Raw genomic sequence first — 22,344 nt, 5'->3', positions numbered from 1 at the left:
CAAGGCTGTGAGGGTGTCAGTGATGCCCAGCGAGGGCCATCACTGGAGAGGCCGGGCAGGGAATGAGGAGACAAGGTTCCTGTCCCTGGGGCTGGGGAAGCAGGAAGGCAGAGGCTCTGCTCACAGGCTGCCAATCCAATGTTGAGGGGCCCTGAAAGGCCTTGATGGGTTTCATCCCCAGGAGGGTCCAGCCCTGAGCCCATCCCCTGGGAACGGGGATCCTTTCCCTCCTGGGATGCTCAGGGCTCTTCCTGGGGCAGGGAGAGGCAGGGGGTGATGCCGAGGCAGGACAGCGGTCGGATCCCCCCAGGCTCTGTGGAGGGTGGGGAGGAGGCAGCAAAGTGCTGTGCCTGTAGGAACTGGTGTCCTCTCAGGGTCCTCAGGGGAAGCGACAGCAGCCATAGTCGAGAGGACAAGGATTTCAGTTCTGTTGGGGGGTGCCAGCCTCAGCCAAGGGCCCATCCCCACCACAGGCTGTCCCACACTTTCCTCTGCCTCTGCCTGTTTCTCTGCAGATTTTCACCCCACCCCTGCTGCCCCACCTCACTCTGACCCCAGGCTGTCCCAGCACTTACTGATGACTCTCTGTCCTCACTGTCTTCAAACACAAAGCTGTCATTGTCTGTGCTCTGACAAGGGCTGTGAGATCCCCAGAACCTGTGCAGCAGGTGATGAACTGATCACACACCCCATCCCCTGCCCCCCTGCGCCACTGCGAGGGAGGAGGGAGAGAAATCAGGAGCAAAGCTGAGCCTAGGAAGAAAGCAGGGGAGGGGGAAGGGGCTTTTACATGTGGTAAAACCTCTCAGTGTCCCAGTCTGGGGTTTAACTTTTGTTGTTAGTGTTGGAATTAAATGGATGGGATTTTTGTTCCCCTAACCTGTCTGTCTTTCGCTCATGGCCATAAGGGGTGAATCATCCCTCCCTGTCCCGATCTTGATGTCTGAGCTCTTTGTTGTGTTTTTTCCTTCCCACTCCGGAGAGGGGAGGGGTCACTGAAAGGCCGAGCTGGCCAGGGCTGTGAAGACTGGCTGCCATGACCCTGAAATAGCAGGGCCCCAGTTCTGGAGGGGAGGCAGGAAGCAGATTGGAAGACACCAGACGCCAGAATTCAGAGGAGCAGCCTTTGGCCTGTTCTGGGCAGTTTCCGTGGGGATCTCATGGTCAGCAGCGCTGAAGGGAAGCCCAGCTCACTGCAACTGGTCTGCAAGAGCATCTTCCCAGCTTGGCAATGGTCTGTAGCAAAACTCAGTGGAAACTGGAAAGTGAGGTCAAGGGCATGAGAACAAAGGTGTTGTCTGCTTCAAGAAGAGTTAACAAAGTCGCAGAGAGAATGTGGGAGCTCTGCTCCATGTAGTAAGGGTCTGTGGAGAAAGGTCTGAGACACTCTGTCCTCTTCTCCTCAGCCTTCCCCAGCAAGGTCTGCCCGGCCTTTGTGCCTCGAGGCAGGACTCTGGAGCAGAACAGTCAGGGGGCGGTGAAAACTAGATCAGAGGCTACTTGATGAACCTCAACCCTTCCAGTCCACAAGCGCAGAGGGGCTGCATCCCAGGGTGCTGAGAGAGCAGGATGATGTCACAGAGAGGCCACTCCCCATCATCTCTGAAAGGTTTTGGAGACTGGGGAAATAACGGGAGTTTATTGATATCACATGATCTGTAACCAGAACAGAAGGGAAATGGAAAAAGAATAAATGATTTCTTACTGTTCCTGAGAACTGAAACTTGTTCACCTTGACTGTGCTCCTGAAACCTCTGAGATGAAGCACCTAAGAAGAGAGGAGTTAAGGGAAGTGCTGCCCACTGCCTTGGCTTGTCAGGGCATTTTGTCTGTTCCTGAGCCCTCTAGTGCCAAATTCCTGAACTGCAGATCCTGAAAGAAGAACCAACAAGGCTCTGGAGCACTAAAAGTCAGCAGCAACCCCCGTGTGTCTGAGGGTATTACCGTGCCCCACCGAGGCCATCGCTGAAGAGACTCTGGAGGGAACCACCAGAAGAGGTGACCACCCCTGGGGGCGGGGGGGAGAAGGAAATCAGAGGTGATGGAACCAGGCAGAAAAGGAACGTGGAGGTGGCTGTGAAGGGGTCCTAGAGTAGAGTGACAGAAGAGTTTGGGCTGGAAAAGACCTTTAAATGCCATCTAATCCAAGCCCCTGCAATGAGCAGGGACACCTTCAACTAGATCACGTGGCTCAAAGCCCCGTCCAAAGCGACCTTGAATGTTCCCAGGGACGGGGCCTCTACCACCGCTCTGGGCAGCCTGTTCCAGGGTTTCTCCAGTGCCACTGTAAAAGTGTTCTTCCTTTTATCTCCCTGAATCTGCCCTCTTTTAGTCGAGAACCATTACACTGTGTCCTTTCACAAAAGTCTCCCCCCATCTCACTTTGAAGCCCCCTCTCAGCGCTGAAAGGCAGCAGCAAGGTCTCCTTGGAGCCTTCTCTTCTCCAGGCTGAAGAATCCCTCTGAATATTTTTGTGGCCCTCCTTTGGAGCCACTCCAAGAGTTCCATGTCCCTGCCGTGCTGAGAACCCGAGCTGGACGCAGCACTCCGGGGGCTCTCAGCACAGCAGAGCGGCACCATCCCCTCCCTCGAGCTGCCGCCACACTTCATTTGATGCAGTCCAGGACACGGTTGGCTTCCTGGGCTCGGAGTGCACATTGTCATCTCAGGGTCAACTTTTCCTGCACCAGCACCCCCAAGTCCTTTTCTGCAGGACTGCTCCCAGCACCTTCATCCTCCAGCCTGTGCTGATACTGGGATTTGCCTTGACCCAGATGCAGGACCTTGCACTTGGCCTTGTTGCATTTCAGGAGGTTCGAAAGGCCCCACGTAGGACCTGCCAAGTAACCCTGACTCAATGACTTCAGTGGGACACAAAAGCTACAGAGGATATCTCTACAGTTACATCTGCTCCCTCCATGGTCACGGGGAGTGTGGGTGCTCTCCCGGTCATCATCAAGGGAAGAGCTGTGGTGGAAGGAAATGCACCGTCACCCATCCTGGAGGGGACCTCGGGAGGTCTGTAGGCCAAGCACAAGCCCTGTCAGTGGAGACAGGAGAAACGAGGTTTGGGCTGTTTGTGTGCGGGGCTGTGGGAGTGGGAACCCTTGGCCTCTCCAGACACGTGTCCAGGAGTGATCTCTGCAGGAGCTGATCTCAGACTCTCCACCTGTCCAGGAGCTGCCCGGGGATCCCTCATCCCTCCCGGACCTGCCCTCCACCACCACAAAGGTCTCTCTCCAGCACAGTCACGGAACCACTGAGGCTGGCAGGCAGCCAGCTCCCACCTTCTCTCTGCTGCCTCTTCCTGCTTCATTTTTGTCAGGACTTTCTTCCTCATCCACACCAGCCTCCTGCCATGTTGCTTCACTTCCTGCCTGTAGGGATGGACTTTTGTGCCGCCTGAAGACGGGACTCTTGACCATCAAACAGCTCTCCCCTCTTCTCTGCAGGGTCACAACCCACGAGATATTTCAACAGACAGACCAGAGCCAGCTCTCCTGACGTCCTGATCTTTGCCTTCTTCCCTTCTCTCAGGAGCCTCAACACTCCTTTGTCTCCCTTGACTGTTCCATCCCCGACCAGCTCTCCCTTGTTTCTAAGTCTGATTTCCTGCAGGACACCTCCCCTCACTGGCTCCTCCGTCACCCTTGTTGGGATGATGTTGTCAAGTAATTCCAAAAACCTCCTGGATCACTTTCACGTTGCTGTGTTGTCCCTTCAGCAAATATTGGGATAGGTCAGGACTGACATGAGGACCAGGGCTTCTTCCAGTAGAATGAAGGCTTCATCTACTGCCCCTTCGTCACCGGGGGGTCTGTACCAGACATCCACCCACCACAGTGTTGCCCAGGAGCCTTCAGCTCTCAGCTGACTCATCCTCCATGCCCAGGCAGAGCTCCACACATTCCTGCTGCTCTCGCCCAGGAAGGACAATTTCCCTCCTGGGTCCATCCCCACAGCCTCATCAGTACCAGACCCTGAGGACTCACGGTTTCTGCAGGAGAAGGGATTGACAGTGTCATAAAACTCATGTTTCTCTGTTGGGAGAGACACCCCAGTCAAGCCAGCTGCACGCAAACATGGAAAGCTGACCAAATGGAGCTTCAGTTTGTGTGGACCTTGAGAATCTCTGGGTCTGGGAAAACGGAAGCCACTTGAAGTTCTACACGGAGAAGTAACCAGACGTACCTCAGTGTTGGATGGGGGGTGAATGCCCCATAGCTGAGGGCAGGCTGGGACCTGCCGGGCTGAGCAGCGGCTCTGAGGAGAAGGGCCTGGGCACTGTGAGGGATTCCCTACGAGCCAGGAGAGGATGGACACGATGAACAAGGGCAGCTGCCTACGGGGCTGCATTGGGAGGAGCGTGGGCCACCCAGACACCCTGGGTTACCATCCCTCTCCACTCACACTGGTGTGGCCCCACACACATGGGTGAGTCCCAGGGAGTGGGTCCCCATTCTGGAGAAGTGGGGGGGACCTGGAGAGAGTTGAGTGAAGCTCTGCCAAGGTGGGGTTTGGGACCCAGTGCCCATGGACTGTGTGGGGTGCCTGAGGGACCTGGAGTTCTTTGGCCCAGCCGTGTGGAGGCTCCAGGCACCATAGGAGTAGCCTGAGAGTGGCTGACGGGGGATTACAGAGATGATGGAGAATTTCATTGAAGTAAGAAAGAGCGTGAGAAACACTAATGCCAAAAAGTACAGCAGGGGACGCCCAGGCTGGGCACAGAGCAATGTCCCTGGAAGGGCAGTGCTGTGGTGGAACAGGTCACCCCGAGGGAGACTGGAGCAGCCCCAGGCTTTGTGTGTCAAGGAGCAGGCAGGGAGGACGCAGAGATCTCAGGAAAGGAAGGGAGATGCTCAGGGGAGAGCAGGGTGTGGGAGCTGGGTGGACGTCTCCAGCCGGCAGAGAAAGAGGTGCAGGTGTGGGACACGGTGGGACAGCCTGTGGTGGAGACGACAGAGGGGTGAGCAAAGTCTGAGCATCCCCCAGCAGAGCTGAGCTCTCTCTGCCCTTGGCTCTGGCTGGTGTCTCTGCCACTGGTGGCCATGAGGAAGCCCCTTCCCCTTCCAGCACTGGGTCTCGTGGCCTCCCCTTCCCCAGCCGAGAGCCTGGCAGGGGTTGGACCATAGTCCTGCCCTTGGCATTGCCCATCCCCACATCACCCTGCCCCAGGAAGAGCCCTGAGGAACAGCATCTGACTTCCCAGGGGCTGGGGGTCAGGGCGTGGCCCTTTGCTCCCTGTAACACACCCAGGTTTGCTCAGAATCTGTTCCACACTGACAGGGCCTTTGTTTCCCTGTCATCTCTGCCGGGAGTTTTCTGCTGTAACCAGCCCCGCAGGAGGTTTGTCAGGAATGGTCCTCACTGGGAGCCATTAACACTCCAAGAAACTTTGCAGTTGGCCTCTGGCTTTGACTTCCTGACTGGCACCTTCATCATCCAATCACTGTCTGAGGTCCGTGGACTCAGACCAACCCTCCTCAAGGAGTCATTAAAATGCCTTGGGCTTGCATTCTGCTGTGATGCTGGGCCGGGCTGCTGGGCTGGAGGGAGCTGAGGGCAAGTGGTCAGCGCTGCAGAGAGCCAGCTCTGCCCAGGAGCAGCTCCTCTGCAAAGCGCAGCAGGGCTGAGGGCACTGCCTGCAGGCACCGAGGGCAGAGGAGCCGGGCACAGAGAGGGCAGAGGCAGACGGCACTGGCAGGGTGCTGAGAGCTCACTGCAGGAGAAATCTTCCCAGCAGGTAACATGGTAAGTGAACTCTTGTTTTGCTGGGTGGGCAGGGGGAGGTGGCATTTTATTCCTCCTTTCTAGAGAAAGTGCTAAGGCAGCTGTTTCATTAGCACATCTTTAATTGTCTCCTGAGCCCCTGCAGAGGCAGAGCTGCCCCTGGGCAGGGCCCTGCTGCCAGGAGGGGTCTGCAGGGCAGAGCTGAGCACCCAGCGGGTGGGATGGGGGCTGTGAGCACTGACAGGGAGGAGACGTGGGGACAGAGAAGCAGCTCCTGGCTGGGACAGCTCCAGGCACCAGAGACATGGGCAGGGAGTCAGAGGGAGCTGCTGCTGGAAACACCTTGGGGGCAGGAATTCAGGCACCCCCTGCCATCCCCTGCAGTGCAGACACCCACTCCAGAGGAGCCCCCTGCTCTCCTCTCCCAGCCAGCAGAGCCCCACCCGCTGTCCCTGTGCTGCCTCCTCCCAGCAGCACTGGGGCATTTCCCCACCTTTCCCCGTGGGCCTCTGCTCCCCGCGTTGGGATCACCGGACGTTCGGGGATGGGCGGGGGTTCAGCTGGGAGCAAGACCTGTGGGCACTGCCATGCAGATGTTTCCCTGGGAGTGAAATGTCCGAGTGCCCTCGCCATCTGCAGGCTCCGGGGGACACAAAGGAGCCAGTTCCCCCCTCGGGACACCCCATCTTTAGGGCACTGGACTCTTTCCCAGTGGGGTCCTGCTGGGCTGCAGCCTGTCCTCCAGAAGGGCACAGCTCTCCCCGGGCAGCTCTGTGTTCTCCAGCAGCCCCGTGAGGAACTGGATGGAGAGAAATGAGAAATCTGTCCCGACTGATTGATGCTTTTTCCTCTGTGAACAGGCCCTCGTGCCGTGAGGGAGCAAATGTCCAACGGCAGCTCCATCACCGAGTTCCTCCTCCTGGCATTCGCAGACAGACGGGAGCTGCAGCTCCTGCACTTCTGGCTCTTCCTGGGCATCTCCCTGGCTGCCCTCCTGGGCAACGGCCTCATCATCACCGCCATCGCCTGTGACCACCGCCTGCACACCCCCATGTACTTCTTCCTCCTCAACCTCTCCCTCCTCGACCTGGGCTCCCTCTCCACCACTCTCCCCAAAGCCATGGCCAACTCCCTCTGGGACAACAGGCACATCTCCTACTTAGGATGTGCTGCACAGGTGTTTTTCTTTCTCTTCTTCATCTCAGCAGAATTTTATGTACTCACCATCATGTCCTACGACCGCTACGTTGCCATCTGCAAACCCCTGCACTACGGGACCCTCCTGGGCAGCAGAGCTTGTGTCCACATGGCAGCAGCTGCCTGGGGCACTGGGTTCCTCAATTCTCTCCTGCACACGGCCAACACATTTTCACTTACATTCTGTAAAGGCAATGTTCTGGACCAGTTCTTCTGTGAAATCCCCCAGATCCTCAAGCTCTCCTGCTCACACTCCTACCTCAGGGAAGTTGGGCTTCTTTTAATTAGTATCTCTTTGGCTTTTGGGTGTTTTGTGTTCATTGTGGTGTCCTATGTGCAGATCTTCAGGGCCGTGCTGAGGATCCCCTCTGAGCAGGGACGGCACAAAGCCTTTTCCACGTGCCTCCCTCACCTGGCCGTGGTCTCCCTCTTTATCAGCACTGGCACATTTGCCAACCTGAAGCCCCCCTCCATCTCCTCCCCATCCCTGGACCTGGTGGTGTCATTTCTGTACTCGGTGGTGCCTCCAGCAGTGAACCCCCTCATCTACAGCATGAGGAACCAGGAGCTTAAACAGACACTGAAGAAGCTGATTCAATCAGCTGTTTCTCAGCACCATTAACCTGCCCGTGTCTCTTCAGAAGTGATTTCACATTCATTCAGGGAACCTCCTGCATTCGGGCATTTTATCTGTGATAACCATGTTTGTCCATGTCTGCACCCACTCCACTTCCCCAGAGGCATGACCCAGCCTGTCTGACCCAGAGCTCTGTTCCCGTGTGTCTGGCACGATGGTACAGCTGGGCTCCCATGTGGCACCTCTGTAATAAAAGGGGATTTCCTCAATGTCTGCACGTTGGGCTCTTCTTCCAAAGCTGAGGGCAGGCTGAAGAAATTGTCCCCACAAGGGGCTTGGGTTGTCCATGGAAGGAGGGCATGGGGCGATGTGTTAGGGAAAGGTCCTGGGCTGAGCCTTCCCCCGTGGGTGCTGAGTTCCCCCGAAGATGGAGAATGATCCCAGGGATGTGCCTGGGACTGTCACCCCATGGCTTTCAGGCACCACAGCTGACTCTCTATCCAGAGCAGCACCACGAGTCCTGTGAGAGCAAGGGGACAGGGTGTAGGAGTGACAGGTCAGGTCAGCATGGAAATATCTCACTGCTGAAAAGATTTCTAGGGGCTGGAACATTCCCCAAGAAAAGCAGAGGATCAGCACTGTGCAGCCAGGGGAAATAAATCACCACCATAAACTTATTTCTAATGCAGCAGCTCGGGGATGTTTCTCTACGGCAGGGGAAGCTGGAGAAGCCTGAGGAGCCTTTTTCTGGGAGGGGCTGGCACAGAGGGGCTTGCTGGGAGTGGACAATAAGGATGCCTTGGAGACAGGAGCAGGGACACAGGGAGACACTGGTATCCATCTCCTCATGCCATGGCTGGCCTCAGCCCTGGGGCTGATGGGGAGGCTGAGACACCTCTCATTTCTTCCTTCACTCCCACACCTGAACAGAACTCAGGAAACATCCATGAGCCTGGAGGATGCAGAAAAATCCAGCTCAGAGGTCCCATGGCTGCAGGGGAAGCAGAAGGGTTTGTGGGACACGTGAGAGTGCAGGGAGAGAGAGGTGGGGGTGTGACAGTGTGTGTGTAACAGGCAGGAAGGACATGGAGGGTTGGAGTGTTTGCTGCTGAAGTGAAATAGGTTGAGTTTTGATCTGGAGACAGCAGAAGCAGGGGGCTGTGCAGTTCAGTGCTGGGACATGGGGATAAATAGAGGATCCAAGGGAGGCTGGGGGCTGGGACATCTTTAGGCTCCTGAGGAGCATTATCAGGCCTATGGAAGGAGCTGCACAGGTTCTGGGGATTTCACAGCCCTTGTCAGAGCACAGACAATGACAGTTTTGTGTTTGAAGACAGTGAGGACAGAGAGTCATCAGTAAGTGCTGGGACAGCCTGGGGTCAGAGTGAGGTGGGGCAGCAGGGGTGGGGTGAAAATCTGCAGAGAAACAGGCCGAGGCAGAGGAAAGTGTGGGACAGCCTGTGGTGGGGATGGGCCCTTGGCTGAGGCTGGCACCCCCCAACAGAACTGAAATCCTTGTCCTCTCGACTATGGCTGCTGTCGCTTCCCCTGAGGACCCTGAGAGGACACCAGTTCCTACAGGCACAGCACTTTGCTGCCTCCTGCCCACCCTCCACAGAGCCTGGGGGGATCCGACCGCTGTCCTGCCTCGGCATCACCCCCTGCCTCTCCCTGCCCCAGGAAGAGCCCTGAGCATCCCAGGAGGGAAAGGATCCCCGTTCCCAGGGGATGGGCTCAGGGCTGGACCCTCCTGGGGATGAAACCCATCAAGGCCTTTCAGGGCCCCTCAACATTGGATTGGCAGCCTGTGAGCAGAGCCTCTGCCTTCCTGCTTCCCCAGCCCCAGGGACAGGAACCTTGTCTCCTCATTCCCTGCCCGGCCTCTCCAGTGATGGCCCTCGCTGGGCATCACTGACACCCTCACAGCCTTGGAGCTTTGCTGCTGACTTGCCCTTCTCTAGAGGCCACTCCAACCCCTCTGCTGCACCTGCAGTTCAGGAACTTGGCACCAGAGGGCTCATGAACACGCAAATCCCCCTGACAAGCCAAGTCTCTGGCAGAACTTCATTCCTCCCTTCTGACGGGGTGAGTGTGAGAGGTTTCAGCCGTGCAGGCAAAGGGAAAAGCTTTCAGTCCTACATGGCAATCAGAAACAATTTGTTCTCTTTCCACTGCTCCTTGTATTTCTGCTCACCCATGAAGTGACATCAGCAAACTCCACTGGATATTGGTCCTGAGCATCTGCTGATAGAGGCTGAACATGGAGGGAAGCCAAGACCCTCCATGTCAGACACTCTGGGGGCAATCTTTGTCCCTGCCTCCAACCCCACATTTCTCTCATCAGCCCCCTGGCACATCCAGCACCTCTGTTCAAAGCTGAGCTTTCTCCATGACAGTCTGAAGCTGCATCTTTCAGACCTTTCCCACCAACTCCCACCTGCTGTACTTGGTACTTGCACACAGCTGCACGCAGACACAGAAGGATGTTTAATTGCCAGAAAGCTAAATCAGCAGAAGGCATGGTTCAATCAAAAATAAAATACACTCCTCTGCTGCATATTAAGTCCATTTTACCACTTCTGAAGGCCACTTTCCAAAGTGGAGATGGTCTTAGACCAAAAGAAAACATATTTTTTTGTCGAGCAGAGACCCCAAGAACCCCCACAGCCCCCCCTGCCCCAGACTCTGTCCATAGTCACTCCCAGAGTCACAGCCTGAAGTCACGAGCTCCCTCAAGCTTCCCATCTGCATCCCATCCCTTCCCATTGCCATCGGCAAACCCACCAGTTAAACAGGACTGGACTCAGGACTGGCCCCTGGGGGTCACCACTGGTGCCCTGCTCCCACGGGCACTTTGTGCTCTTGGCCACGGCCTTCTGGATCCGGCCATTCACCCTGTTTCCAGCCCCCCTCCCTCACGCCTATCGGGCTGTGACGGGATGCAGCGTGACAAGAATTGTTACTGCGGAGGTGAAACCCCTTCCCTGCTCTCCCCTCACCCACCAGCCGAGGCATCTTCTTGCTGTGGTGGGTTACCCGTGGCTGATCACCCAACTGCCACCCAGCTGCTCGCTCACGGCCTCTCCCACCCCAGCGGGATGGGGGAGAAAATAGGAAGAATGGGGGTGAGAAAGCTGCTGGGTGGGGACAAGGACAGGGAGATCTCTTCCCCGTTCCCAATGTGGGCAAGGCAGGACTTAGAGGAAAACAATTGAAATTATTGTCAATTAAAACAGATGTTTAATTATGAACTCAGCTCCTAATAATAATAATAAAAACCCCACAAACAAACATTAAAACAATGCCTTTCCTCCTCCCTCCCCAGGCTCAGCTTCACTCCCTCACTCCAGGCCCCTCTCCCCCATCCTGAGCAGTGCAGGGGCGTTTGGGATTGGGTTCTGTGAGGGGTGAGAAACCAGGCCTGCGAGAAACTAACAAACAGCCCGAGAAAGCAAAAGTTGGGGCTGATGGAAGAAATGCCTCAAACACTCCTAAGACAAAAGCGAGTCCCCGGGTGGATGTTGTGGAGGTCGAGGGTGATGAGGCTGCCCCAATCACACCAGGTGCAGCTGGGGGAGGGAGCCCTGTGGAGACAGGACGGCCCTGCTCTGGGGCACCTGGGCACATGGCAAGGGCCATGTGTCCGGGGAGTGACCTTTGCTTCATTATCCACGAAATGCATATTAAAGTTAACACCCTCAATATGCTAATGAGGGCTGACATGACCATGCTAATTACATCATCCCATGGAACACCTGACCCCTCCCTGTACATGGGGTACGTAGGTGTGTGGCTCGACCTAGGGGACGGACACAAGGAATGTTGGTATAAATGGAGGTGGGGCGGCTGAAAGTGGGGGGCCCTGGAGAGAGCAGTGAAGTGAAGGAGACTGATGCCGCCTCCTGGAACCCTCGCCGGCGGGATCAGCGCAGGGACCCAGACCGGTGATCTGTATTCCCCCAGTCCCTCTGTCTCCCTCTTTCCCTTTTCCATTAAGCAATGCCAGGCAGATTGTATTGCTCGCCTCAACTTGCGATATCCTTAGCCAATTATCGTGTGTTCAATTAGCACATTGTGGGGAGTTAATTAATGTTTGGGCTTTAAGACTTGACTGCTCTGTTGGGCTTTGTGAATCTGAGTCACTTGTCCCCTCGTCTGAGCGGGACGTGACAGTACTCGAGTGAAAGCTGCCATCAAATTTCATCAAGTCACACTCTCACAAAGTCACATTAAAATCACTTTTTCAGACACCTTTCCCCGTGATACTCTCAGTGATCTACACCACTCACCCGTGACACGAGGGGACAAAGACCTGGGCTCTGTGGGCCCCTCCCAGCCTTGCCAGCGCCCTTTGCCATCCCACCGCGGGCTGTTCTGCCCTGTCCCACCCCTGCCCCTCTCTCCCCGCAGGCTGCAGCACCCATCTCCCTGCCCCGCCTTGCTCCCACCCCACCATTTCCCGACCTTCACTGATGTTGCCCACTCCAGGGAAAGCTCTACGGCCTCCGAAACCGCCCTCCCAGCAGGGAACCCAACCCAAAGGCTTCCTGTGGCCTTTCCCCTGACCAGAGAGCAGGAACCCCACCAGGACCTTCTCAACCACGTGGCCGCTGTGGCCTTCCAGCTTCTGGGAGGGACGTGCCCAAGCCCTGTGCCTGCTGCTGTCCCACGTGTGCTCAGGTGGAATGGACACGACAGCCCACGGCCCAGCCCTTCTCCTGGGTGAGGCCTGCGGGGGCTTTGGCAGAGGCACTTTCCCAGCCGGGTACCTGCTGCTGGCCTCTCACCCCAGAGACAGAACTGACCTCACGGTCCCTTCACAGCCACACGCTTCCTGCTGGACTGAGACTGTCTGAGACACAACTGACTCATAATACCGTGCGCATCCACCCCCTCCTCATGGCCCAGGACCTGACCAGAGCAAACTCTGCTTCTTTATTAACGTCTATCACATATTTCTTATTACTGGTCTGAGTGGAGAAGCATTCTTCACAGGAACTGCTGTGGTTATGTTGACACATTTCATAGTTACTCTTTGTTGATGGATATTTTCTCTTCTCCCTCAGGCTATTCTGTCATCAGAAACCTTGTCAAGGGAAAGATCCATAGAATCAAAGAGTAACTCAGGGGTGAAGAGAGCCCTGAAAAACCTCTTGTCCAACTCTCAAGCTGAAGGCAAGTTGAACCAGGTGAGGTTGTTCAAGGCCTCTCTCCAGCTTCGCATCACCCACAAAGGAGCTGATGTGCGCTCTGTCCCATCGTAGAGGGGGACAGGAAAGATGTTCACTGTGTTGGCCCAGGAGCTGGTCACTGAGGGATGCCACTAGTGACCGGCTGCACGCAGGACTTTGTACCCCTGATGGCATTTAAGGTTGATCACCCAGCCAACATCCCACCCACCCTAACGTCCACTTCTTCAGCCCAGGCAGCACCCACCTGGCTATGAGAACACGATGGGAGACCATGTCACAGGCCTTGCACAATCCCATGTGCACAACACGCCCTGCTTTCCCCGGTCTGTTGTGGGTCAGCAATCCCTTCCTTGGCCTTCAGCTACCTGGACACGGCTGAAGGAGGACGTAGCCTACGACCTTCCCAGGGATAGATGGAAGCTGACAAGCCTATAACTCTCCCCCTATAATTCTCCCAGTTCTCATTCCTGCCCTTCTTGGAGATGGGTTTGCCCTCGGCCTTCTCCATGGACCCCAGAACCTCTCTGATTGCTCTGGCCCTTCTGAGGGCTCAGCCCAGAATCACCGGCGAGGGTGACGGAGCCAACAGGAGCACTTGCCATGAGCCTGTCCAAGGCAGCGGAGATGAGTCTCACTGGGAGAGTGGGGGTTGTTCCTGGGTCACACACACAAGTGTCCGGGCTCTGTCAGGTGCCCACATCTCAGCTGGCCCCATGCCCTCACCTTACACACAGGGGGTTCAGAGACACGAGTCCTTCCCTTGCACACGCAGAGGCAGTGCATTGCCGGAGTCGTCGTGTCTCTCTGGGCTCCTGCTGCCACGGCCAGAGGCTGGGAGGCCCCTCAGCCCTGTGCTGATCACCCTGCTCTGCACTCGTGGGAGATGCCCCACGGCATGAGGAATGGACTCGGGGACCTCGGTTCAAGGAAACACCTCCCAGGGCTGCAGCCAGGGGGTTGCCCAGGGGACGTTACTGTCGAAGTGAAGTGACCTCATGACCCTGTTTGTGCCACACACCTTCACAGCACCCCCAGGAATAGCTGATGGCAGTTGTGCTCTCTCACCTCACACACATGATGTGCATGTTTACATCTCCTCCATAAAATGCAAACATGAACTTCTGACCTACTCATTTGGTGTCCCTCTGTGGAGGGACAAAGACCCTCTATGATCTAGGGTGAGAGGCCAGTGATGGAAATGGTGTTTGGGAGGGGCTGGAGCGTGATGATTTCCTTGGGTCAGGGTCATGGTTTAACCCCAGCCAGCATCTGAGCCCCACACAGCCACTCACTCACTGCCCTGGGTGCGATGAGGGAGTGAATCACAAGGGTAAAATTAAGAAAACTCACAAGTTGAGATACAGACTATTTTGTAGGTAAAGCAAAAGCCACACGTGTAAGCAGAGGAAAACATGGAATTTAATCACTTCCCATTGCCAGGCAGGTCTTCCGCCATCTCCAGGATATCAGGGCTCCATCACAATTAATGGTAAATTGGGAAGACAAACGTCATAGCTTTGAATGTCCCCATGTTCGTCCTTCTCCCCCAGCTTTATATAACGGAGCATGATGTCATAAGGTACAAAATACCTCGTTGGTCAGTCGGGGTCAGCTGTCCCAGCCGTGTCCCCTCCCAGCTCCTTGTGCACCCCCAGCTGCTCGCTGGTGGGGTGGGGTGAGGAGCAGGAATGTCCCTGACCCTGTGTAAGCCCTGCTCAGCAATAACGAAATCAGCCCTGCGTTACCAGCACTGTTCATGGCACAAACCAAACCCCAGCCCCATAGCAGCTCCCAGCAAGAAAAGGAACTCTCTCCCAGCCAGAGCAGCACAGGCAGCTGCCCCAGTGTGTCCAGTGAGCGCAGACACAGAGCAGAGCCTGCTCCTTCAGGTCTCTCCCAGGAGGCCTGGCTGTGCGAGGACACTGCTGCCAGCCCCCACCCTGCAAATCACACTGTTCACCTCTTGGCTGGGGTTTTCCTCTGCGGGCCACTTCCTTGGGCGTGTTCTTGAGATCAGGTTTGGGAGAAGAGCTCAGCCTTCAGGCACTGCCCTGAGCAGATCCTCTTTCATGAGGGAACCGCTCTTCGGGAGGCCGGCTCTGTCACACAAGTGCCCAGTGCCTGTCCCTGCCTGCGGTCACAGGGCTGTCACACAGCAGGGGTGTGACCAAGCTGCCAGGGCACTCAGGCCTCACACCAAACGGAAGGGATCAGAAAGAGAGTGTGGAAGGGAAGAGAGAACATCTCTGGAGGACCAAGTGCTCCCTGGCAGGGCTGCCATGCTGGGACTCTCTTCCCCTCCACCGCTGCACACAGGAATTTTACGTGCATGTCCTTAAAAACTTAAAGTATCTCAGAACAAGAAAAGTCGCTGGAGGCCCTTTATTTTGTTGCAACACACAGAGATCATGGATCCTCATTCATGCAGCCAGTTGGTGAGAAAAGCAGACTGAATTCAAAAGGGGAAGAAAAAAACATTAAAAGAAAAATCCAACAAAATAACTCAGAAAATTCAGAGATTGGAACTGTACAGAATTATATTGTAATTAATATGAAGAAGATAAGCAGTTCATTGCTTCAGCATAACATCTAGTTATCAGATTCCTCAGGGAATCCTTGATCTCCTGGTTCCTCATGCTGTAGATGAGGGGGTTCACTGCTGGAGGCACCACCGAGTACAGAAATGACACCACCAGGTCCAGGGATGGGGAGGAGATGGAGGGCGGCTTCAGGTAGGCAAATAGAGCCGTGCTGATTAACACGGAGACCACGGCCAGGTGAGGGAGGCACGTGGAAAAGGCTTTGTGCCGTCCCTGCTCAGAGGGGATCCTCAGCACGGCCCTGAAGATCTGCACATAGGACACCACAATGAACACAAAACACCCAAAAGCCAAACAGGCACTGACCATGATAAGCCCAACTTCCCTGAGGTAGGAGTGTGAGCAGGAGAGCTTGAGGATGTGGGGGATTTCACAGAAGAACTCGTCCACAGCATTGCCCTGGCACAGTGGCAGTGAAAATGTGTTGGCCGTGTGCAGGAGAGAATTGAGGAACCCAGTGCCCCAGGCAGCTGCTGCCATGTGGACACAAGCTCTGCTGCCCAGGAGGGTCCCGTAGTGCAGGGGTTTGCAGATGGCAACGTAGCGGTCGTAGGACATGACTGTGAGGAGAGAAAACTCTGCTGTAGCAAAGAAAAAGAAAAAAAAGGTCTGTGCAGCACACCCCCAGTAGGAGATGTGCCTGTTGTCCCAGAGGGAGTTGGCCATGGCTTTGGGGAGAGTGGTGGAGATGGAGCCCAGGTCGAGGAGGGAGAGTTTGAGGAGGAAGAAGTACATGGGGGTGTGCAGGCGGTGGTCACAGGCGATGGCGGTGATGATGAGGCCGTTGCCCAGGAGGGCAGCCAGGGAGATGCCCAGGAAGAGCCAGAAGTGCAGGAGCTGCAGCTCCCGTCTGTCTGCGAATGCCAGGAGGAGGAACTCGTGGTGGAGCTGCCGTTGGACATTTGTTTCTACTGGACATGGGGACCTCTATGTGTTGGAAAAACAAGTGAGAATTTAGGGTAGATTTCTCTGAACAAAAGATACTCCTTAAGTTTTGACTAATCCCTCCTTTAACACTCCCATTATGATGTACCCGTGGAACTGTCCTGGGGGTGATGTGGGGCTGGGAGCAGCCCTGCCCCAGGCAGCACCCTCTCCACAGCAGCAGGACCCTGCCCTGCCGGGGTCTCTCCTGCCCCCCACAGCTGCTCCCCCCGGCGCCGTGGGCAGCTCCCCGGGCAGGCTGAGTGCTGACCCTGGCCGGCGGCAGAGTCCCTGCCCCAGCACACAGCCCCGGGGGTGCAGGGACCCTGCTCAGAAGGACAGCCCTGGGCACCCCCGGCCGCACCCGCGGCTGCACCCCCTGCAGCCGTCCCCGGGAGAAGGCAGAGCCATGGCCTGTCCCTCTGGCAGCGCAGCAGGGAAGCCCTGCTCGGGAGCACGGCCTCCTCCTCCAGACACCAGGGAGATTCCTGGGGCTGTGCCGGCCTCACCACATCCCTCCGCACCTGCAGCTGCCCTGCCCCGCACCCACAGACTGACGGTGTCACGGGCTGGGAAGATTTCTCCTGCAGTGAGCTCTCAGCACCCTGCCAGTGCCGTCTGCCTCTGCCCTCTCTGTGCCCGGCTCCTCTGCCCTCGGTGCCTGCAGGCAGTGCCCTCAGCCCTGCTGCGCTTTGCAGAGGAGCTGCTCCTGGGCAGAGCTGGCTCTCTGCAGCGCTGACCACTTGCCCTCAGCTCCCTCCAGCCCAGCAGCCCGGCCCAGCATCACAGCAGAATGCAAGCCCAAGGCATTTTAATGACTCCTTGAGGAGGGTTGGTCTGAGTCCATGGACCTCAGACAGTGATTGGATGATGAAGGTGCCAGTCAGGAAGTCAAAGCCAGAGGCCAACTGCAAAGTTTCTTGGAGTGTTAATGGCTCCCAGTGAGGACCATTCCTGACAAAGCCTCCCCATTGTCTAATTAGACAAGAAAACTCGAGGCAGAGAATATCGGTAAACAAAGGCCCTGTCAGTGTGGAACAGATTCTGAGCAAACCTGGGTGTGTTACATGGAGCAAAGGGCCACGCCCTGACCCCCAGCCCCTGGGAAGTCAGATGCTGTTCCTCAGGGCTCTTCCTGGGGCAGGGTGATGTGGGGATGGGCAATGCCAAGGGCAGGACTATGGTCCAACCCCTGCCAGGCTCTCGGCTGGGGAAGGGGAGGCCATGAGACCCAGTGCTGGAAGGGGAAGGGGCTTCCTCATGGCCACCAGTGGCAGAGACACCAGCCAGAGCCAAGGGCAGAGAGAGCTCAGCTCTGCTGGGGGATGCTCAGACTTTGCTCACCCCTCTGTCGTCTCCACCACAGGCTGTCCCACCGTGTCCCACACCTGCACCTCTTTCTCTGCCGGCTGGAGACGTCCACCCAGCTCCCACACCCTGCTCTCCCCTGAGCATCTCCCTTCCTTTCCTGAGATCTCTGCGTCCTCCCTGCCTGCTCCTTGACACACAAAGCCTGGGGCTGCTCCAGTCTCCCTCGGGGTGACCTGTTCCACCACAGCACTGCCCTTCCAGGGACATTGCTCTGTGCCCAGTCTGTTCCTCCCCAGCTCCACTTGATGCATTAGTTCTTTCTCATGGTGTATCTTTCAACAAAGACAATCTCCATTATCTCTGAAGTCACCCCTCTTTCACTCTCAGGCTACTCCTATGGTGCCTGGAGCCTCCACACCGCTGGGCCAAAAATCCATGTCCCTCAGCCACCTCACACAGGTTATGTGTACAATGTCCTGAGCTCCACCTTGTCAGACCTTCACTCAACACTATTCAGGTCGCCCTTACTTCTCCAAAATGGGGAGACTGTACTGGGTCTGGCTGAGCTGGAATTGGTTTCCCCTACAGCAGCCCTCACGGTGCTGTGGTTTGTGCTGGGAGCTGCAGGGTGTTGGCAGCACCCTGGTGTGGTCGCTGCTGCTGAGCAGGGCTTACACAGCACCAAGGCTCCTTCCGACATTTCCCCCAGTGGGACGGGGTGGGCAAGACCTTGGGAGGGGACACAGCCAGGACAGCTGACCCAAACGACCAAAGGGACATTCCAGACCATGTGACGTCTGCTCAGTGTAAAGCTGGGAGAAAGGAGGAAGGGGGTGGGGTCACCCTTGGTCCTCCGAGGCAACCACTACGCGTATGGGAGCCCTGATCCTGAGAAGGCCCCACATCGCCTGTCCATGGGAAGTAGAGAGTAAATCTGTTTGATTTGCTTCCATGCACAGAACTTTGCTTTGTTTTGCTTAGATTAAAACTGCTTTTTTTTCTTTTTTTCCACAATTATTGGTTTATATTATTTCCTTTCCCCTCTTTGCCCTGTTGAGAAAACAAGGGTGTAAGGGGGGGAAGTGATAGAGTGACTTGGTGGATACCTGGCGTTTAGCCAAAGTCAAACCATCACAGTCTATTTGGGCGCCCAATGTTGGGGAGACACAACCTGTAACACACCCATCTGTGTGGGCCACAGCAGTGCTGAGTCACTAACACAAGTGACAACAAATGCAATGCACTGCCTGCAGCCTGGGAACTCAGGGTAAGTCTTGGGCAAGACCCATAGGTTCTACTGGGAAGGCCCCGGTTCCTGTGGGGGCACCACGGGTCATGTTACCAGTTCCAGCAGATTCCTGGGGATGACCCACAGCTGAAGAGGCCATTGGGAACCTGAGAACCTTGGCCCAGCTATTAGCAGGCACAGGAGCATCCGTGAGCACTCCTGGGTCATCTGGGGTAAACTCAGGCTGAAGAACTCCAGGAGAAGTGTCTCCAAGTGGCCGTGACAGAGCCCATCACCTTGACCCACTCTGGGAAAATGTCACCTTCCAGGAAGGGAAATTCCAGGCAGTCATGTGACCAGGCCCATCAGTCAACCTGCAATGTAAGGGAAAGGAATATTTCTGATGCTGTGGATGCAGACGGCAACAAGCATTGGATTGTGCCTCAGAATATTCCTGGGAATCTCATCAAGCTGGTCCCTGCGCTGAGGCAAACACTGTGAGCAGAGTGAAGGGCAGGGAGCGCTGGCCGAACCCCCAGCAGGATGTAGATCTCTGGGTAGGAGCTGTCTGCCTTGTGCCGTGACCAGTGCAGGTGACACTGGAGTCAAAGCCCCAGCCCAGCCCCCACAGAGGGGAGGCCACGGCCACAACTGCAGATCGGTTTGGGGCAGCTCTGCAGTGACAGCTGGAAACACCAAGTGCATCTTGGTAGCAGCAGATCCTTTCAGTGCACGGACAGAAGCCCCCTGGCCAGAGCAAGGTGGCGGCCACCACTGCACATCTCCTGCTGGACGCTGCTCTGTCTTGCTGGGGTCTGCTCCACAGCGCCGAGTCTGATCCCAGCACCGACTTTGTGGCAGTAATTCTGCATGAGCACTGCAAAGCCTGAAGGCGACACGTCCCCCCCGGCTCTGCCCAGGCGTGGGGCAGGGAGAGGGAAAGGCCAGCGAAGGGCTGGGTGTGGCTGTTGAACGTGGGGTCCAGCAGCCATGAGGGGTCAAGGGAGTGGATGGGGAGAGACGGGCAAAGGTGCCACAAATTGTGATGCTGATTGTGACTCCATGACAGCCACAGGGTCCTGATTGGCCAGCAGCTGGCCCCAGCAATCTGGGGACAAGGAGTTCATCACAAACCGCCCATCGCAGCAGAGACGGGACAGGGACAGAGAGGAAGGGCAGAGGCAGGCCAAGGGGAGCTGGCTGCAATGGGGATGGTTAGGAGGTCGCTTCTGCTGCAGCAGCCTGCCTGGCCCTCAGGAGCCCTGCTGGCCAGCAGCGTGGTGAGGTCATCCAGCGCATCAGGGAACCCACCCAACAGAAATTACATCCTCTGGGAGGGGAGGGGCTGAGGCAGGTGGAAGAGGCTCACCTGCGTTCTGAATGCGGAGGAACCTCTGTTATTCACAGAATCACAGAATCACTGAGGTTGGAAAAGCCCCTTGGGATCATCGAGTCCAACCATCAGCCCGACTCTACAAGTTCTCCCCTACACCGTATCCCTCAACGTCTCATCTAAACCACCCTTAAACACAGCCAGGGATGGGGACTCCCCCCCCCTCCCTGGGCAGCCTGTTCCACCCTCTGACCACTCTTTCTGGGAAAAATTTTCTCCTCCTGCCCAGCCTGACCGTCCCCTGTGGCAGTTTCCAGCCGTTCCCTCTTGTCCTGTCCCTGATCCCCTGGGAGCACAGCCCAGCCCCCGCACTCTGCACTGTCCTGTCAGGAGCTGCAGAGAGGGATGAGGGCTCCCCTCAGCCTCCTCCTCCTCACACTGAACACTCCCAGCTCCTTCCCTGGCTCCTCACAGGATTTATTCTCCAGCCCTTCCCCAGCCTCGTTGCCCTCCTCTGCCCTCGCTCCAGCCCCTCCAGATCTCTCTGGGATTGAGGTGCCCAAACCTGGACACAACCCTCCAGGTGTGGCCTCCCCAGGGCAGAGCACAGGGGGACTGTCACCTCCCTGGTCCTGCTGGTCACACTAGTGCTGACACAAGCCAGGATGCCGTTGGCTTTCTTGGCCCCCCGGGCACACTGCTGGCTCCTGTTCAGCTGCTTGTCAGTGAGAACCCCCAGACCCTTCTCTTAGGCTGCAAACCAAACCAGGGCGTTATCATCCCCTTGACTCAGCGCTGGGGAGGCCACCTCTAGACTGGTGTGACTGGGGGAGAGGCTCCCTGTCCTGGAGGAATGGAGAGGAAAGGCAGAAGCTCCAAAGGAGATGTGCCAGGGTGGGCTTTGGGGCCTTTGTGGAGAGGCTGAAGGACCGGGGCTGCTTGAGCCTGGTGAGGTGGAGGCTCCGGGCACTACAGCAGTCGCCTGCACCTGCTGGGAGGAGAGTTTCTGAGATAACGGAGCTTTTCTTGGTAGTGGGAAGAGAAGGAAACCTCAACAAAGTGCAGACTGGGAGGTTCAGATGGGAGTTGAGGGAAAAGAAATCTCAATCAGGAGGTGGTATTGTGGTGTAAGAGGTGACCCAGAGGGAGTGTGGGTCAGCCTGTGGCTCTGTGTTTCAAGGAACAGGCAGTGAGTGTGGAGAGACATCAGTGAAGGGGTGGGAATGCCGGGAGGAGAGCGAGGGAGGAAAGGGAGATGGATGTCACCAGCCTGGAGGGAAAAAGGCGCCTGAAGGGCCCAGCAGAAGCAAACCTGCAGCAGAGATGGCTGAGGGCTCTGCCAGGGCTGAAAGGCCACACGAGACAGAGCTCTTGGCCCCCTTGGTCATGGCAGTTGCCCTGCCATGGGGGGCTACCGGGATAAACCTGATGTTGAGGCTCTGGACTGTGTTTTCCTCCTCACCCCTTCCTGGAGAGGCCAGGAGGGGTTGTGCAGTTTCCTACACTTGGCATTGCTCCCCCTCACAGCCCCTGCCCCCAGGAAGAGCCCTGAGCCACACACGAGGGGCAGCATCTCCTTCCCAGGGCCTGAGGGTCAGGGCTTGGCCTTTGTGCTCCATCACCAACCCAAGGGTTTCACAGCAGGACAGCCCTGCACGGGGCCTTTGCCTGCCTGCAATCACAGCCTCCAATTCTCTGCTCTAACGAGTCCCTGCAGAGGCTTTGTCAGTCCTGGCCCTCCGTGGGGCCAATCAGGGCTTCAGGGCACGGGGAGCTTTGCTGCTGACTTGGACTTGTTGAGTCCTTTGCTCAGTCTCCTCTCAGGGCCTGAGCATCATGGACATGGGGCCAAATACACCACGGGGCTCATTAAAATACATAAAGCCCTAACGAGCTCATTATCTTCCTTTAGATTTCTTCAAGTCTTCGGGACTTGTGCAGCTAATTGGAGTCATTTCCTGGTGTAGTTAAGGAGGAAGATTTCAAAGAGGATCTAATAATTTTTTTTTTTTCTTATACAGGCAATTTTTATTTACTGTTCAGATTAGAGAAGGGTGATGGAAGCCTTCTGCAGTTGATATTGATCCCGGGGTCTCCTCAGGAGCTCTGCACAGGGAGCAGAAGCAGCCCCTTGAGCTCTGGCACTGTATGGACAACCTTGCTCCTCACCTCCCAGCCTCACCATTGCTGTCATTGCCCACCTGGGATCTACAGCCCTTTTCCTTACATCCGACTTCTCCACTGCAGGCTGC

General features: G+C 56.4%; 2 protein-coding genes across 2 annotated transcripts; one reads left to right on the top strand and one right to left on the bottom strand.

The window, feature by feature from the left end:
* Window positions 1-6,613: 6,613 nt before the first annotated feature.
* Window positions 6,614-7,549, top strand: LOC141955484 (olfactory receptor 14J1-like). Its single transcript, XM_074895231.1, has one exon. The coding sequence runs from the start codon at window positions 6,614-6,616 to the stop codon at window positions 7,547-7,549; it is 936 nt and encodes a 311-aa protein (XP_074751332.1).
* Window positions 7,550-13,988: 6,439 nt separating this feature from the next.
* On the bottom strand, window positions 13,989-16,031 carry LOC141955483 (olfactory receptor 14J1-like). The gene is made up of 2 exons (XM_074895230.1): window positions 15,284-16,031; window positions 13,989-13,996 (listed from the first exon to the last, which is right to left on the bottom strand). Exons 1-2 carry the CDS (start codon window positions 16,029-16,031, stop codon window positions 13,989-13,991), a joined length of 756 nt encoding a protein of 251 aa, XP_074751331.1.
* Window positions 16,032-22,344: the final 6,313 nt, after the last annotated feature.

Source organism: Athene noctua, unplaced genomic scaffold (genome assembly GCF_965140245.1).
Source record: "Athene noctua unplaced genomic scaffold, bAthNoc1.hap1.1 HAP1_HAP1_scaffold_269, whole genome shotgun sequence".
Taxonomy (NCBI): Eukaryota; Metazoa; Chordata; class Aves; order Strigiformes; family Strigidae; genus Athene; species Athene noctua.
This window is presented reverse-complemented; position numbering and strand designations above follow the sequence as displayed.

Excerpts from the sequence above, each read along its gene's own strand:
- LOC141955484 (XM_074895231.1), top strand. The coding sequence starts at position 6,614 with ATGTCCAACGGCAGCTCCATCACCGAGTTCCTCCTCCTGGCATTCGCA.
- LOC141955483 (XM_074895230.1), bottom strand. The coding sequence starts at position 16,031 with ATGTACTTCTTCCTCCTCAAACTCTCCCTCCTCGACCTGGGCTCCATC.